The sequence below is a fragment of the Pelodiscus sinensis genome, chromosome 1 (genome assembly GCF_052426305.1).
Source record: "Pelodiscus sinensis isolate ZL-2025 chromosome 1, ASM5242630v1, whole genome shotgun sequence".
NCBI lineage: Eukaryota > Metazoa > Chordata > Testudines > Trionychidae > Pelodiscus > Pelodiscus sinensis.
In genome coordinates this window covers 227,291,131-227,305,888 of record NC_143052.1, presented here as the reverse complement: position 1 = coordinate 227,305,888, position 14,758 = coordinate 227,291,131, and the positions used below count along the sequence as shown (strand labels likewise).

Genomic DNA, 14,758 nt, shown 5'->3' with positions numbered 1-14,758 from the left:
CAGCAATTTGCATGCCTTTTCCAATTTTTTTTTTGAAGAGGCTTTTCCGAAATTTGGCCCTCTTTCGGAAGAGCTCTTCTTCCTCGTGGGAGGAGGAAGACAGGGCTTCCGAAAGAGCTCATCTGCTCTTCCACAAAAAAAACCCTTTGACTTAGCCAAACTATACAGTACTTCTCTTATCCTTTTCTCATAAATCAGTCCCTTACTTCATGGGCAGGGAACCTCTGGCCAGCTGCTAATGCTAACAAACTGCGTCCAGCCCATGGGCTGGAGGTTCCCCACCCCTGCCTTAATTCCTCCTATTATAGCAATAGCTGTATTCAGTTTGTTTATATATTTCTAGAAGTGAGGAGTCTAGAGCCATGTGCAGTTAATCCAGTTGTGGTCTCACAGGCCTTAGTTCAGCAAGGTAGTTAAGCATATTGTAACTTGAAATGTAAGAGAACAATAGTCACAACTCAGTGTGGACTAGTCACATACGTATATTAATACACATGCTTAAGTACCTTGTTGAATGGGGTATATAGAGGGACTATTACTTCCCTGTTGTTACACTATGCCTTTGTGTTTGCAGGCTAAAAATTGCAGTGGCTTTTTTTTTTTTTTTTTTTACTATCAAATCACATATATTTAGAAACCAGGCCCCATATACCATCCTCTCTCATCTACACACCTTTCAGCCTTTTCAGGTTTTTTTCTTTGATACCCGTTTCCTCAGATGTTAGTCTATATTTTTCAAAATTGAATCTCATTTTTCCCCTCTTCCTATATTTACAATTGTCGCAGGTCCTTTTTAAATTATATTTTTGCTCCTACTGTTTGTAGCTCCTTCAAATTATTATTAATTATTATTGAATCTCATTTTTCCCCTTCCTTCTTACAATATTTATTATCAATAGACAACCACCCAAAACCTCAACCAAATCCACCTGCTCACCCAGGAAGATATAGCCATTCTGGTAAGAATATTTTCTCTTACAAATCTTAGAATTAAAAAGTATTTAGGTCAGATTTTTATTTATTTGCTGGACGATATTCTCTGGTTGTGCACTTATTTATTAACTATTGTAGGAAACTTTTGGTTTGCTTTATTTTGTTTAAACTTGTTTGTTTTTTTCTTTTTGATCAATGTTTCGGGTCCACTTTTTGAAAAAGGTTATTGGGTCTTAGTCTCTGGCCAAGAAAACATATCTAGCTGGAACGATTTACAAGATACTAGACCCTAAAATCATGTTTATAATCATCCTGTTTTCCCTTGCACTCCTGCTTACAAATTTAGCTGTCCTTATCCTGGGAATGGATAGGAACCAACAATTTTCTATTGACATGATTGGAATTCTAGCCTTCAAATAGACTCTAATGTTTGACCTTGAGCTGACAGAGAGAAAGTGGGCTCAATGCCCAAAAGGTCTGTCTTTCTTTAAGGAATCTGGGGGAATAATCCTTTCCTAGGACACCAGGAATAAACAGGTGATGGTAGTGGAAGAGAGGGGGGAAATTTCAGGGAAGTTTGAAAAATGACTGTTTTAATTTTACAGATGGCTTCAATGACTTAGATCTCAATGATGGGAAACCTCTACCCCCAAGGCCTGCAGGTACTGTATGCCAATTCTATTGAATATTTCACAGCCTCTCTCATATAGTCATGTCTCACATCTGCCAGGCTTTGCTTTAGACTTGCCTCTAGCTGGTATAAGGCCAGATTTTCCTACCTTTACTTGTATTGAGCAATCTCTTTGTCCACATACTGTATATCCCTGAAGGATTAGGCCCATAGTCTGTTGAATTCAGTGGGACTACTTACAGATTAAGGGGCTATTGAGAGGGAGTAAAGGTGGAAGTATTGGCATATAGTGAATTAGCCAATGGCTCCCCAGAGACTAGTAAGGATATTACAGCACTCTGGCTACTCTGCTGTCTCATGATCTATGCAATGGGAGATTTATTTGAAATTCACATTTTTTATGAAAGTAAGTAAGCAGTTTCAGCCACATTTTATTGGAGTTTGGGGGTGATTAATAGGATAATTCTGAGGAAATTAAGACAGAAAAGGGACACAATGTGTTCCCAAAAAGTTACAGTCCAAGGCAGGCATAGAACCCACATCTCCTTACTTCCAATCCCTGGTTCTAACCAGGTACCATTTGGTAGGCTGTCTTTGCATGGCATTTGTTGTTATTCTTTTGCTGTGTGTCAGCTGTGACACTTTTCCAAGAAGTTTCTTATAACTACAAAGTTATTTTCTCTTTTCCAGGAGACAGGGAGAGTAATGTCAATCATGGTGGAAACACTGGTCAGTAAATAATGTATACACATTATCTTATGGCATATTTAGGATCATAGTAGAGAACCAAAAGAGTTTAAAACCATATATAAAATATATGTGTATATACATCATTCTTTTTTTGTCTGGAGTAATGTGGTTTCTGGTCCTTATGGGGTTTTTTTAACCATTTTATTTCATACTGCAAATGGAATTCAAGCATTGTGCCAACCCTCTCTTGTGTCACACTGTGTTTGCAATGATTTGCCATTAAGGGTCAGTGTCCATATTATGAATTTTAAAATGAGTTTGCTCTTTTATTGGTTTATTCCTTCTTTTATTGAAATAATATGTTTTTTTTTCTTTCAATAGATTCTGGAGTAGTGGCTGGTGTTACATCACCTGTGGTTTCTGTGCTTGTGCTGTTAATTGTCGGAACAGTAGCTGGTTACACAGCTTACAAGAAGAAAAAACTCTGTTTTAATGCTAATGGTAAGATTGATACTCTGCCTGGACGAGTGAACGGATGCAGGAGCGGAAACAGGCCCCACAGTCGCAGGCACCACTCTCGGCCAACCTCTGCTCCCTAGTTTTAAAAATTGCTGGAAGATGCAGTGGTAAAAGGCAGCTGCAACTTTCTCTGTAGCAAGGCGGGGGACTATATAGGAGGGAATAGCAGATTCAAAAGACAGTCATGATTAAAGCATCAGAGCATCCCCAGAGCAGCCTTTGCCATCCAAGATCCTATAGTATAGCTCACAGCAGGACCAGTGAGAGAGGAAAAGTTATTTGTCCTTCCCTAAAGGCAGGGAGGAGCTGTGTTAAATAATAAGGATGTATAGATCTGAATAAGCATCCATACCAGAATTTTAATTTTTTTTTATAATTTTCCATTTTAGGTGGGAGAACTGCTTAATCTGGCAAGAGAGGAACTGTCTAGTGATAAAGAATATTTTCTACACAACACTGTGGATTTACATATTGATAAGATATAGTTGAGAAATATATGGATGTATAATATAGTATAATCTGATGGATATTATAAATTTGAATGTATATTTTAGTTCAGACAATAACTCTGGGATAATTCCTCAATTATCCCACTATAATATTTTTCTAAAGTTTGTGTTTGAGTATTGGGATCACACAATATTCAGTGTTCTTTCTGTGCCTATTTTTTTAAAAAAAAGGTTAATATTTTAGGTGGGGAAAAATAAGTAACTTTCACCTATGTGTTGAATTGCTGTTCTCTTGTGCATCTGTATTTTTTGTAAAGTTTAAGGCAAATACTTGAAGTTTTAAGAAAAGTTTAAAGATTTTTTACTTTTGTTAATTTTGTACCTCTCATCTAAAATGTGTTTAACACTACTTTAAAATTCTGCAAATTTTGCTCAAACTCTGATTCTCCTCTATGATTTTTTTCTGTAATATAGATAGGGCAAGTTCCAGAATCCGTTAGAATCAGTGGTTGCCTTCACATTGTCTTTAATGGGCTGAATCAGCCCCATAGGTACTAGCTTTCAGGTAATTTGAAGACCCTCTAATAGAAACTATATGGGGGTAGTTCTTTAAATCAATTGAGGAAGTGGGTCTGGCCCACGAAAGCTCATCATCTAATAAACCATCTTGTTAGTCTTTAAAGTGCTACATTGTCCTGCATTTTGCTTCATCACATCATGTTCTACAAAAAGAATTAGAATTTTCTTGTGGAAAAAGGAATCAATTTGATTACAGCTATAGAAGACAAGGCAAACACATGGGTAGGAAATACTATGTTTTGAATTGTGAGCCCCATCATGAATCACATACAGGCAGTCCCCGACTTACGTGGATCCGACTTATGTCGGATCCGCACTTACGAACGGGGCTTTCTCACCCCGGAGGTCGAAGTGGTGGATTGCTACCTGCGAGCTCCGGGGCGAGAGAGCCCCGTTCGTAAGCTGCTCCGGTGCCCCTGGTCTGCTGGAGACCGTCTCCAGCAGACCAGGGGCACCGGGCGGGTTCCCGCGCTTCTGAGGCTTTGCCAGAGCAAAGCCTCAGAAGCGCGGGAACCCGCCGCTGCTGCGGCTTCAGTCCCGGTGCCTGTGGTCTGCTGGGGACGGTCCCCAGCAGACCACGGGCACCGGGACTGAAGCCGCAGCCGCGGCGGGGTCCCTCGCCTCTGAGACTTTGCCAGAGCAAAGCCTCAGTGGCGCGGCACCCCGCTGCCGCTGCGGCTCTGCTCCCCATGTCCCTGGTCTGCTGGGGGGAGGGGGGAGGCGCAGCTAGTGTGCCCCCCCCGCCCCAGCAGACCAGGCTTTTGTTTTGGACCCTGGGGCAGAGCAGCTGGGGCGCTGCCGATTGGTCCTGCAGCGCCGCTCTGGGCACTACTGGACCAACCCGGCAGCACCCCAGCTGCTCTGCCCCAGGTCCTGATTCAGCCGCTGCTGGTCAGTTTCAGCAGTGGCTGAATCAGGACGCCTGAGGCAGAGCAGCTGGGGTGCTGCTGGGTTGGTCCAGTAGCCGAGGAGCGGTGCTACTGGAGCAACCCAGTAGCACCCCAGCTGCTCTGCCCCAGGTGTCCCCACGTCAGCCGCTGCTGAAACTGACCAGCGCTGACTACAGGAAGCCCAAGGCAGAGTTGCTCTGCCCCAGGCTTCCTGGAATCAGCCACTGATCAGTTTCAGCAGCAGCTGACTTGGGGACGCTTGGGGTTCTTAAGTTGAATCTGTATGTAAGTCAGAACTGGCGGTCAGTTTCAGCAGCGGCTGAATCTGGACGCCAGTTCCGACTTGCATACAGATTCAACTTAAGAACAAACCTACAGTCCCTATCTTGTACGTAACCCGGGGACTGCCTGTATAACAAATATGTCAAACTTAATTTTTTGATAATGTATGTTATACTTATGATTTTAGTCATGTAGTCTCTATTCATCAATAAAGTTTTTGTTTTGACTGTTATTTTACAAATGAACTATGTTTTACTTTCAGTTACACATTGAGACAATCCTGAAAAAGTGCATGTCTGCATGTTTAGTAAGAGAAAGGGATCAATTAATGAAGAAATGAGCATGACATTTTATTTACAGAGGGATGAAAAGAAATGGTCATATGAAGAGAGAGAGCTCTTTCCACAAACAGATACTAGGGAGACCAGATATCCTCATATTAGGCGCTTTGTTTTATGTACAAAACTATACTCCCTCCTTCTCCCCAGAAGTGTCCTGATGTTTTACACTTTCTATCTGGATATGGACACTATCTCTCTCTCTTTTTCTCCCAACCCACCAAAAAACTCCTAAAAAACAGTTTATATCCATTTCATTGCTATCAGTAAGTGAGGAAAAGAATTATTATGGGAAGTCTATTTTAGTCATGTCAGTAGGTGTTTTGAGCCTGCGTGTTTTCTTAGTTCATTTCAAATATGAAGATATTTTGACAAACACAAAGCAAATAACCCCTTTAACTTTCACATTTATATCATAGGTGAGATAAATTCTCTTTAATTTGATTTTAAGGAGACAAGATATTCCTTGAAAGATGTCAGACATGGTCACCCTGTTGATTGTTGAAGCTGCTTGATACATGCATGCTATTTTAAGGCACTCCTTTAGAAGTTTTAAGAGATTTCTGAAACATCATGCAACAATAATATATATCTCAGTGCATCTAGAAAAAAATTGTTATATCTTTTGTTTAGGATTAAAAGATGTATATTTCTGTTTCATCCAATGTAAACGTTCAATAAATACTTCTTTGATTTTATCTAAGATGAATTGGGGTTGGTTGTTATATTGTAGGAAACCATGATGGTTGATGCTTCTCAACAAAATAGATCTATGTAATGTTAAAGGAGGCAGAGAAATATTCATGACACTTTGTCTTCAAGGGTACATCTACACTGCACGCTTATTTCGAAATAAGCTATTTTGGAATTTATTTTCTGAAATAACTTATTTTGAAATAGTGCATCTACACACAAAAAGTGCATCAAAATAGCACTAAGTTATTTTGAAATAGAATATCTACACTGATTGGATGCTGAATCACATTTAAGGCCATCCAGAATCACTTCTGGCAGGGCATTAAGACAGCAGTTGCTTCTTGGAGCTGCTGCATGAGGTTATCTGAGATTTGTGCTTAAAGGAACTCCCCTTGTACAGCCGTTTCTCAGGTGCTTCTCCTGCTAAACCTAACTCTCTGGGGGACAGCAAAGCAGATTCATTGCATGCTTTGGTTTCCCTGTTGCACACCACAGCACTCCCAGCTATGGAGACGGAGCTGCCTCTGGGCATGTGATGGCCCTATCTGTCATGTTGCAGTTTCTGCACCAGTTTCTGCAGGAACGCAACCCCCCAGCTCGTTGAAGAGGCCCTCACCATTTGTCTGGGAGCACAGCTCTTCCAGCTGCACCCCACTGTGCACCATCGCTTCTGGCGACTGGACACCAGTTCTGACTGGTGGGACTAACTTGTCAAGGAGTGGTGGGACAACCAGCAGTGGTTCCAGAATTTCATCATGAGGAAGGAGACCTTTCCGGAGCTGTATGCCTTGCTCGCCCCTGCCCTCACATGACGGGACACCCAGATGTGACCCGCCATCCCTCTGGAGAAGCGGGTCGCCATCACTATCTGGAAGCTTGCCACGCCAGACAGTTACCAATCCACTGGAAACCAGTTTGGTGTGGAAAAGTCGACTGTCGGGGCCCTTGTCATGCAGGTATGGCTGTCTAGGACTGCAGTCCCGGGGGGAAGGAGGGATGAAGTGCTAGAATGGGGAACCATGGGGAAAGGGGGGGGGTTGGGGCTGGTATGGGGGAGAAGCCCTCTTCCCCGGTTGATTCTCCAGCCCCACCCTCACACAGCCCTGAGGGGGGATGGGCTTCATAGGAGGTTGCTCCTAGGGTGTGTGCGTGGGGGGGAGGGGGAAGATCAGGGACCTCCCAAGGGCTCTGGCACTCCTGTGATTCTGTTTGTTTGTATCCTTCTAGAGGTGGCGAGGGCCATCAACACCATCCTGCTGTGCAGGGTCATCCACAGGGCTCGATAAAGAATACAATCTACTCGCCACGGGTGAGTAGACTGTAACCCGGAAAAGCCGGGTTCGGACAGCGCGGCTGGTGAGCAAGGCTCGCCGCGGTTCTTCGAGTCCTGGTCATTCACCTTGCAACATGGACTCCATAGCTATTGGCTTTGCCGCCATGGGCTTCCCCAACTGGGGGGAGGGGCAAAGGAGGCTATTGATGGCACCCACATCCCCATCTGGGCCCCCGACCACTGGGCATCGGTCTACATAAACTGCAAGGGCTACTTCTCCATGGTCCTGCAGACCCTGGTCAACCACTGCAGGCAGTTTGCCGACATCTACGTTGGGAGGATGGGGAAGGTTCACGATGCCTGTGTCTTTAGAAACTCCAGCTTATTCCAGAAGATGGAGGCTGGCATTTTCTTCCCTGAGCACGTGATCAGGGTTGGGGATGTGGGCATGCCACTGTATCCCCCATGATGCATGGCCTACCCTCTCATGCTGTGGCTCATGAAGCTCTACACCAGCCACCTTGACCCCAGCAAGGACTGCTTTAATGTCTGGCTGGTCAGAGCTCACATGCAGATGGAGTACGCCTTCAGGCATCTCAAGGTCCGTTTCCAATACCTCCTGATCCGGTAGGATGTAGGGGAGTGGAACATCCCCCGGGTGGTGGCCGTGTGTTGCATGCTCCACAACATGTGTGGTGAGGGGCAGAGGCCAGACAGAAGAAAAGGGGCCTGCCGGATGGCAGCTGTGCATGGCTGCTCAAAGGCCATCAGGCTGGGGTGTGCATCCAGAAGGCCCTGAGGGAGAGTTTCTCACAAGGACCTCAGTGACACTCCCCAGGGCCTCCCCACTAGGGGCCTGTGCCTTGCCGCTCTCTGCCTTTCCCCCCCCCCACCCCTGCTGAGGCAATAAAATAGTCTTTTTTTTAAGTGAACTCTTTGGTTATTAATTTGGGGTAGAAGTAATTGGGGAGGGACCATGGAAAGAGCCGGAGGTCGGGTGGGGTGGGGGATGGAGAGGAGGAGGCATCAGAACCTTGGAGGGGGGAGGAGAGGCACAGGGCTGGGAGTAGTACCTGGCTCTGGTGGTTCCTCTACCTCATGTGCGGGGGACCTTGGTGACCATGGGGTAGGGAGGTTGGGGGGAGGGGAAGAGGCTAGGGGGAGAAGCAGTAGAGGGGCTAGAGCATGGTCAGGCATGGGTCAGGACTAGGAGCTGGAGATGGGGCAGGAGTACGAGCTGGCTCTGGGTGGGCGAGGAGAGTCTGGACGGTTGCGCATATGGTGCGGCCCTGCTGCAGAAACTCCCTCCGGGTCTCTCTCCGCCATTCCATGTCCTGCCAGACCCTCTGGTCCATTGTTTCATGCAGGGCCTACAGCAGGGAGATGTGCTCCTACAGCAGACCCTCCTGCATTCTCCAGCACCTGCGGCTCCCCTGGTGTCAGGCAGCTGCCTTAGGTGGTGTTGTCTGGCCCCCTGTTCCTGACCAAAGCTGAGAAGCATGAGCGAGGAGCGCGCCCCAGCCCCTCGCCACCTCCAGCCTGTTTGTATGAGGTAACTAAGGTCACTTGCCTGATGTTCCCTCTCTGGCCTCGGAGGACACTTGGGACACATCCAGGCCAGGGGATACCAGCTCCAGTATCACCAAGGTGACGATGCTGGGCTGTGTCAGGATCTTCCTCCTCATCACTGGTTCTGGCTCCTGGGCGGGCAATGATGGACATCTCCAGCCCCAGTCAACCACCATGAATGAGGAGGGGGCTGCACTGTCCCTCAGGATGCAATGCAGGTCTTGATAATAGGGGCAGGAGTGTGGTTCTGCCCTGGAGTGCTCCCTCACTCTGGCATAGACCTGGTAGTGCTCCTTCACTTCCATCCAGACCTGCTCCTGATTCCGGATGTGGTCCTTTGTGGCCAGGCTATCGGTCATGCGGCTGTAGATATTGATGTTGCACCATCTGGAGCAGAGATCCTGCAGGTTTTCCTCCTTGCCCCACACCTCAATGAGGGCCAGGATCTCTGCCCCATACCTGGACGGTGGACACCTCTTTTGGCACCTGGCAGGTTCCTGGGAGCCATCAGATTGCTCCCTGGGAGTGAAGGAGGGTCAGTCATGATGACCCAAGGATGCGCTGTGTGGCAGCTGCGGTGTGGCTGGAGGCTGTCAGGGCCAGCTTCCTGCCACAAGCCCTTTCCCCTGTGGCTGCAGCTTTAAGGGCTGTAGGAGAAGAGGAACTATAGAGTCCTGATGAGCGTGGACCGAGTGGCCAGCAAGGCACCTGTGGGATTTCCTAGAGGTTTATTTTGAAATAACTCCAGCTGCCATGTCCACACACGCCCTATTTTGAAATTGCTATTCCTCATGGAATGAGGTTTACAGATTTCGGAATAAGCCGTCCGTTATTTCGAAGTTATTTCAAAGTAACGGAATTGCTGTGTAGACGCTTGCTTTGTTATTTTAAAATAACACTAGTTATCTTGAAATAACAGTGCTGTGTAGATGCACCCTAAGAGAATTGGGGAGAAAAAGAGGGCTAAAGTCTTTCTTCAGAAGCTATGCCAGAGAAAGGAACTCTAAGAGCACATAAGAACTAAAAGTTTGTAAGGGATGAACCACTGTTATACCCTACTCTACCTTTGTTTATAGTTTAAAAAAACCAACAAAATAAAAACTTTCCAATTGAGTGGAAACTTCCCATATTTATTTTCTCAACCAAACGGTGAATTTTATTTTTGCACGTTTAAGCAAAATTCACTCAGCCACTTGAATTGGCTAAGCAAGAAAAAATGTTTAAACCAGAGGATCTCAAACTGGGGTTGGGACCTCTCATGGAGTCATGAGATTCTTACATACGGGGTTGTGAACTGTCAACCTGCACCCTAAACCTTGCTTTGCTTCTAGCATTTATAGTGGTGTAAAAGATATATTAAAAAAAAGGGCGTTTTCAGTTTAAAAGGGGGAAAGGGATGAGATCACACTGTGAAAGGGCAGGCCCCGGTCCTGGCACAAATCTAACTTGGCTCCAGGAATACATAAACACTTTAGCCTGGCTCTCCCAATCTAGGGCCTCTTTACCAGGGGAAATACAGCCCTCTGGCCAAGTCTATATAGTGTAGTGCCCTTTTATTAGGGTAAATACGGCTGTCCAGCCTAGTCTACAAAGCCAGGCCTTCTTCACAGTTCTGCAGGCTCGCTTACAGGGGTTTTTGGGGAGGTAGGAGGAACTGGGCCCTCCCGCTCCACTGGGTCCCAGCCCAGGGCCCTATTAGCAATATCAGTAAACACGTCCCGTCAGCAGGGAAGTCTGCTGGAACACACCGACTGCCTGGAGATCCTTCCTCCACCCTGGGCTACTTCCTACCTCTTCCCCATCTGTGGCGATGTCCTGGGGTCTGTGATTAAGCTTGCGGCTTGCAAGTGTCTGTACCAACAGACCTTGCTCCAGCATTGGCGGTGATGGCTGGTCGGGCTCCAGGGACGGCCATGCCAGCTCGGGATCTCTTCCCTGCACTCCTGCCCCCTCAGCTACCTCTCCTGCTGGTTTGCTTCCCCTGGTCTCAGTTGGGTGCAGGCCCAGAAAGGCAGTAGGGGTGGGGTCTGCCCTGCCTCCGGGTCCAGGTGAGCCCTTTTAGCTTTAGTCTGTTTTTGTTTGGGCAGATGATGTAAAGTGCCCCTACAAAGAATAAGCTGAGGAATGCAGGGAACAAAGGTGGCGTCATTCAGCATTTGTACCTGCTGAATTCTCAGCCAATGTGATCCCAAATAAGCTACAACAGCCTCAGGGATGATGATTGTGCTGCCTATACAACCCTTCCCAAGTCATCCCACAGCCCAGAACAGTCACAGCAAAGCTTTCTGGCTATACTTGCTCCAGGTCACACATGGCCAGGATTGCCCTGATAAGGTGCTGAGCAATGGGATTCCCCCATCAAAGGAAGCTGTATGAGCCTGGCAAGTTTTTCCTCCTCTTCCCTCCCATCCCTTTTCTGTGCTATTTATTTGAAAACTGGACCCCTTAAGCTCATTCCATCTGAAGAAGCGGGCTGTGGCTATGAAAGCTCATGATACCCTGTACATGTTTTGTTAGTCTCTAAGGGTGTGTCTAGACTACATGCCTCCTTCGACGGAGGCATGTAGATTAGCCAGATCGGAAGAGGGAAATGAAGCCGCGATTAAAATAATCGCGGCTTCATTTAAATTTAAATGGCTGCCCCGATCTGCCGATCAGCTGTTTGTCGGCAGATCGGGGGAGTCTGGACGCGATGCCCCGACAAAGAAGCCTTTCTTCATCGACACAGGTAAGCCTCGTGAAACCAGGTTTACCTGTGCCGATGAAGAAAGGCTTCTTTGTCGGCGCATCGCGTCCAGACTGCCCCGATCTGCCGACAAACAGCTGATCGGCAGATCGGGGCAGCCATTTAAATTTAAATGAAGCCGCGATTATTTTAATCGCGGCTTCATTTCCCTCTTCCGATCTGGCTAATCTACATGCCTCCGTCGAAGGAGGCATGTAGTCTAGACACACCCTAAGGTGCTTCAAAACTATTGGTTATTGTTTAAGTTTTTCCAGTTAGGGTACATCTAAACTATGGTTTTTTTTCCGAAAGAGGAGATCCAAATTCTGCAGGAATTTGCATATCTTCTGATCGCTTTTTTGAAAGCGAGTCTTTCTAAAGGGAAAGTAGTCTGGACGCAGGTTTTTTTGAAAAAAAAAAAAAACCCTTTTCCGAAAAAACCGCTCTTCCTAAAAAAAAAGGTTTATGTGGTTTTTCGAAAAAGGGTTTTTTTCCCCAAAAAAATGTCCAGACTACTTTCACTTTCGAAAGACCTGCTTTCAAAAAAGTGATCAGAAGAAGATATGCAATTCCTGCATAATTTGCATATCCTCTTTCGAAAATATCCTGTAGGTTAGACATACCTTTACAGACTAACACCACTACCCCTCTGAAACTTTTGGATATTATTGTCAGGGTAGCACCAAGCAGCCCATCATGAACCAGGACCTATTGTGCTAGGTGCTGTACAAACAGAACAGAGGGAAGGTCCCTGCTCAAAGCACTTTCATCTACGTCTCTGAACATGGCTTCAGGAGCCTAATGTAAAATACTCAGGTCTGGAAAACTTCCCTTTGCCTTCTTTTTTTTTGCCTCGTCTCTGCAAATAGCAACCTCCCTCGCAACACCCACGTGGAGATGGGGAGAGGATTTAATGCCATCTCCCCCTCCAACTCCAAAAAAAAAAAAAAAAAGCAGCGGGGTTAGTCCCGGGTGAGATTTAAAAGGGCTCAGGGAAGCACGTAAGCCCAGTACTGGGGAGCCAGGTTAAAGGGTCCGCCTCCCGCCCCGCCCGCACACAGAGCCCCTCGATCGCTGCTGTCCTGTCCAGCGCCGCAGCACGCAGGGGCGCGCCACAAGTTACCTGAGTGCAGCCGGGCGGCGCGGGGGGCGGGGGCAGCCCCGCTGCCCAGCAAATGGCAGCGCAAGGGCAGCTGGAGAACGCGCGCGCGCGCGCACTTCCCCCCCCCCCATAAAGGCCCAGCCCCCGGGGCTGGAGGGGGTCGCGTGCCCGGCGACAGACGCGCCCGCCAAGGAGGGGAGGGGGCGGAGTGGCCGGGGCGCGTGCCTCCGCCTGCACGTGAGAGTCTCCCTCCCTCGCGCTGGGGCCGGCGCTGTCCCCTGCTAATGACACCGCTGCTGCAGGGAGCGTGACTTTGCCATTCCCTTCCTGGGTCTCCCGCCGCGGGCAAGAGGCTAATTACCAGCTGGGGATTCGGCCACTCCCCCCCGGGCCCTGCTGGGAGCCAGGCTGCCCGTGTTCTCTTCCCCACCAGCTTGGTGGCTTGAAAGGATGGCCGGTGAGTAGGGTTTCTTTCTCTCGCTCCCTGGGGAGCTTGCTAATTAACTAGGCATCGTTGGGATTTTTTTTTTTAAAAGCCCCTTGTCTTGAATCGAGTGCACCGGGCGTGTGCTAGATCTGTACAGGGATAGGGGAGGCGCCTCCCTCCCATGGGTTTAGAAAGCATACCTATTTCCCAGTGCTTTTCTCGATAAAGACAATACCACTTAGTGTGTGCAATATTTTTTCACAATAGAATAATACTCTGCTGTAATTGGTAGGCCTGGATTAGGCTTTAAGCCATCTGGTTGGTAGGTGCTAACCTCATTTATCGATTACACATGCAAATATAAAGTCCCTTACCTGGTTTATCAGTAGAGATTTCAAATAGTCACAAGATCATGTTTGGTGTAAAGTATGATAATGGGCTTGCTTTATTTGAATGAAGAAAAGCTCTATGTTTTATGTTGCTAGTAGTTACACTGGCATGGTTTTTTATTAGCCCTCAGTTTCAGAAAAAGCTTAATAGTAATTGTCTCTAATAGAGACACTGGGGTTTAATTTTCCTGCATGCTCCTTCCCAGGAAGGATTATCACTGCCTAATTTGGTGTCATCTGCTTGCTAGAACTGAGCCACAGTTCCTCTAGGCTTAGCAGTTCATAGCACCAGCACCTCTAGCCTTCCTGCATCAATTATAAATGTAAAAAGATTACTTGGGGTCCTGCACCCCCTTTGTTAAAAAGTAAGCACTTCCCAGGGTTACTGTGAGGTAGAAGTTGGGGGGAAGAAGGTTTCTCACATCAATTAGAAAGGATTCCTCTGAACAATTAAGAAGCATCACTGAAGGCTTTGAGAATTCTCAGTTCTGGACCACAAAGATGGAGGCAGTGATAAAGAATCATTAAGTGTTGGAAATGATGCATGGAAGGAATAGTGTGGAAGGAAGTTATAAATAATAAAAGAAACCATTTTAGGTATCCTTATTTGTCAAGAAGAATAATTATGCAGATGTTTGAGTTGGTTTTGGTAGCATGCTAACCTGTGACTTATGGAAATCTGATGATGAATTGCATGGGATCCTCTTACCTATCCCTCCAATGTCAGAATTTCCAGCAGCTCTGTAACCAAATTTAGTAATTGTTTTTAAAAATAGAGATGTTAAAAATCCTGGGACTATATATGTAGTGCAGTAGAATCCTGGTTAACTGACTGTCAAACCCAGTTTACCATGTTATATGGTTTTCACCTTGATCATATTGAGAATTATAAGTCCTGAGCTGACTTTTCTGAAATTAGACCATATGTTGCTTTTCAGTTGAAAATAAATACAAATCAATAGCTGTTACTATGGTTAAGTAGTAATTTGAGTACTATGCAAAACAATGTTTAATAATTAAAGAAAACTGAAGTAAGGATTTGCCTCACTGTAAAATTTGATTATTTTCTGATTAGACTGACCAGTGTGTCCAGCTTAAGATTTCAGGGGAGCATCTGTTCAATAGCTGGACAATGTTAGGCCCTCATCCTGCCAACTCTTATGTAAGTGTGTAACATTAAGCAGATGGTGGTTTGTTTGTAGTGTTCTAGCTAAAGAAGCATTCTAAGCAAAAAATATAAATGACCAGTGGAAGTTGGTCCAGTAA

The 14,758-nt window shown here is 46.3% G+C and overlaps 2 protein-coding genes across 6 annotated transcripts in view; both read left to right on the top strand.

Annotated features, from left to right (window-relative positions):
• XG (Xg glycoprotein (Xg blood group)) overlaps positions 1-6,014 on the top strand; it is a 34,551-nt gene extending 28,537 nt beyond the window's left edge. For both annotated transcript variants that reach the window (XM_075915715.2, XM_075915714.2), the window contains exons 5-9: positions 900-959; positions 1,539-1,595; positions 2,255-2,293; positions 2,636-2,755; positions 3,163-6,014. In XM_075915715.2, coding sequence (XP_075771830.2) covers positions 900-959; positions 1,539-1,595; positions 2,255-2,293; positions 2,636-2,755; positions 3,163-3,179 — 293 coding nt within the window. In that variant the 3' untranslated portion in view covers positions 3,180-6,014. The remainder of the gene's footprint in view (positions 1-899; positions 960-1,538; positions 1,596-2,254; positions 2,294-2,635; positions 2,756-3,162) is intronic.
• A 6,790-nt stretch (positions 6,015-12,804) lies between these two features.
• Positions 12,805-14,758, top strand: part of GYG2 (glycogenin 2) — a 33,485-nt gene continuing 31,531 nt past the window's right edge. For 2 of the 4 annotated variants that reach the window (XM_075915666.2, XM_006112254.5), the window contains exon 1: positions 12,807-13,133. Coding sequence is in view for 2 of the 4 variants with exons in the window: in XM_006112254.5 (XP_006112316.2) it covers positions 13,127-13,133 (7 nt within the window). In the remaining 2 variants the exon portion in view is untranslated. Of the gene's footprint in view, positions 13,134-14,758 lie in introns of all 4 variants that reach the window. The other 2 variants (XM_014577857.4, XM_075915658.2) reach the window with 2 other exon arrangements.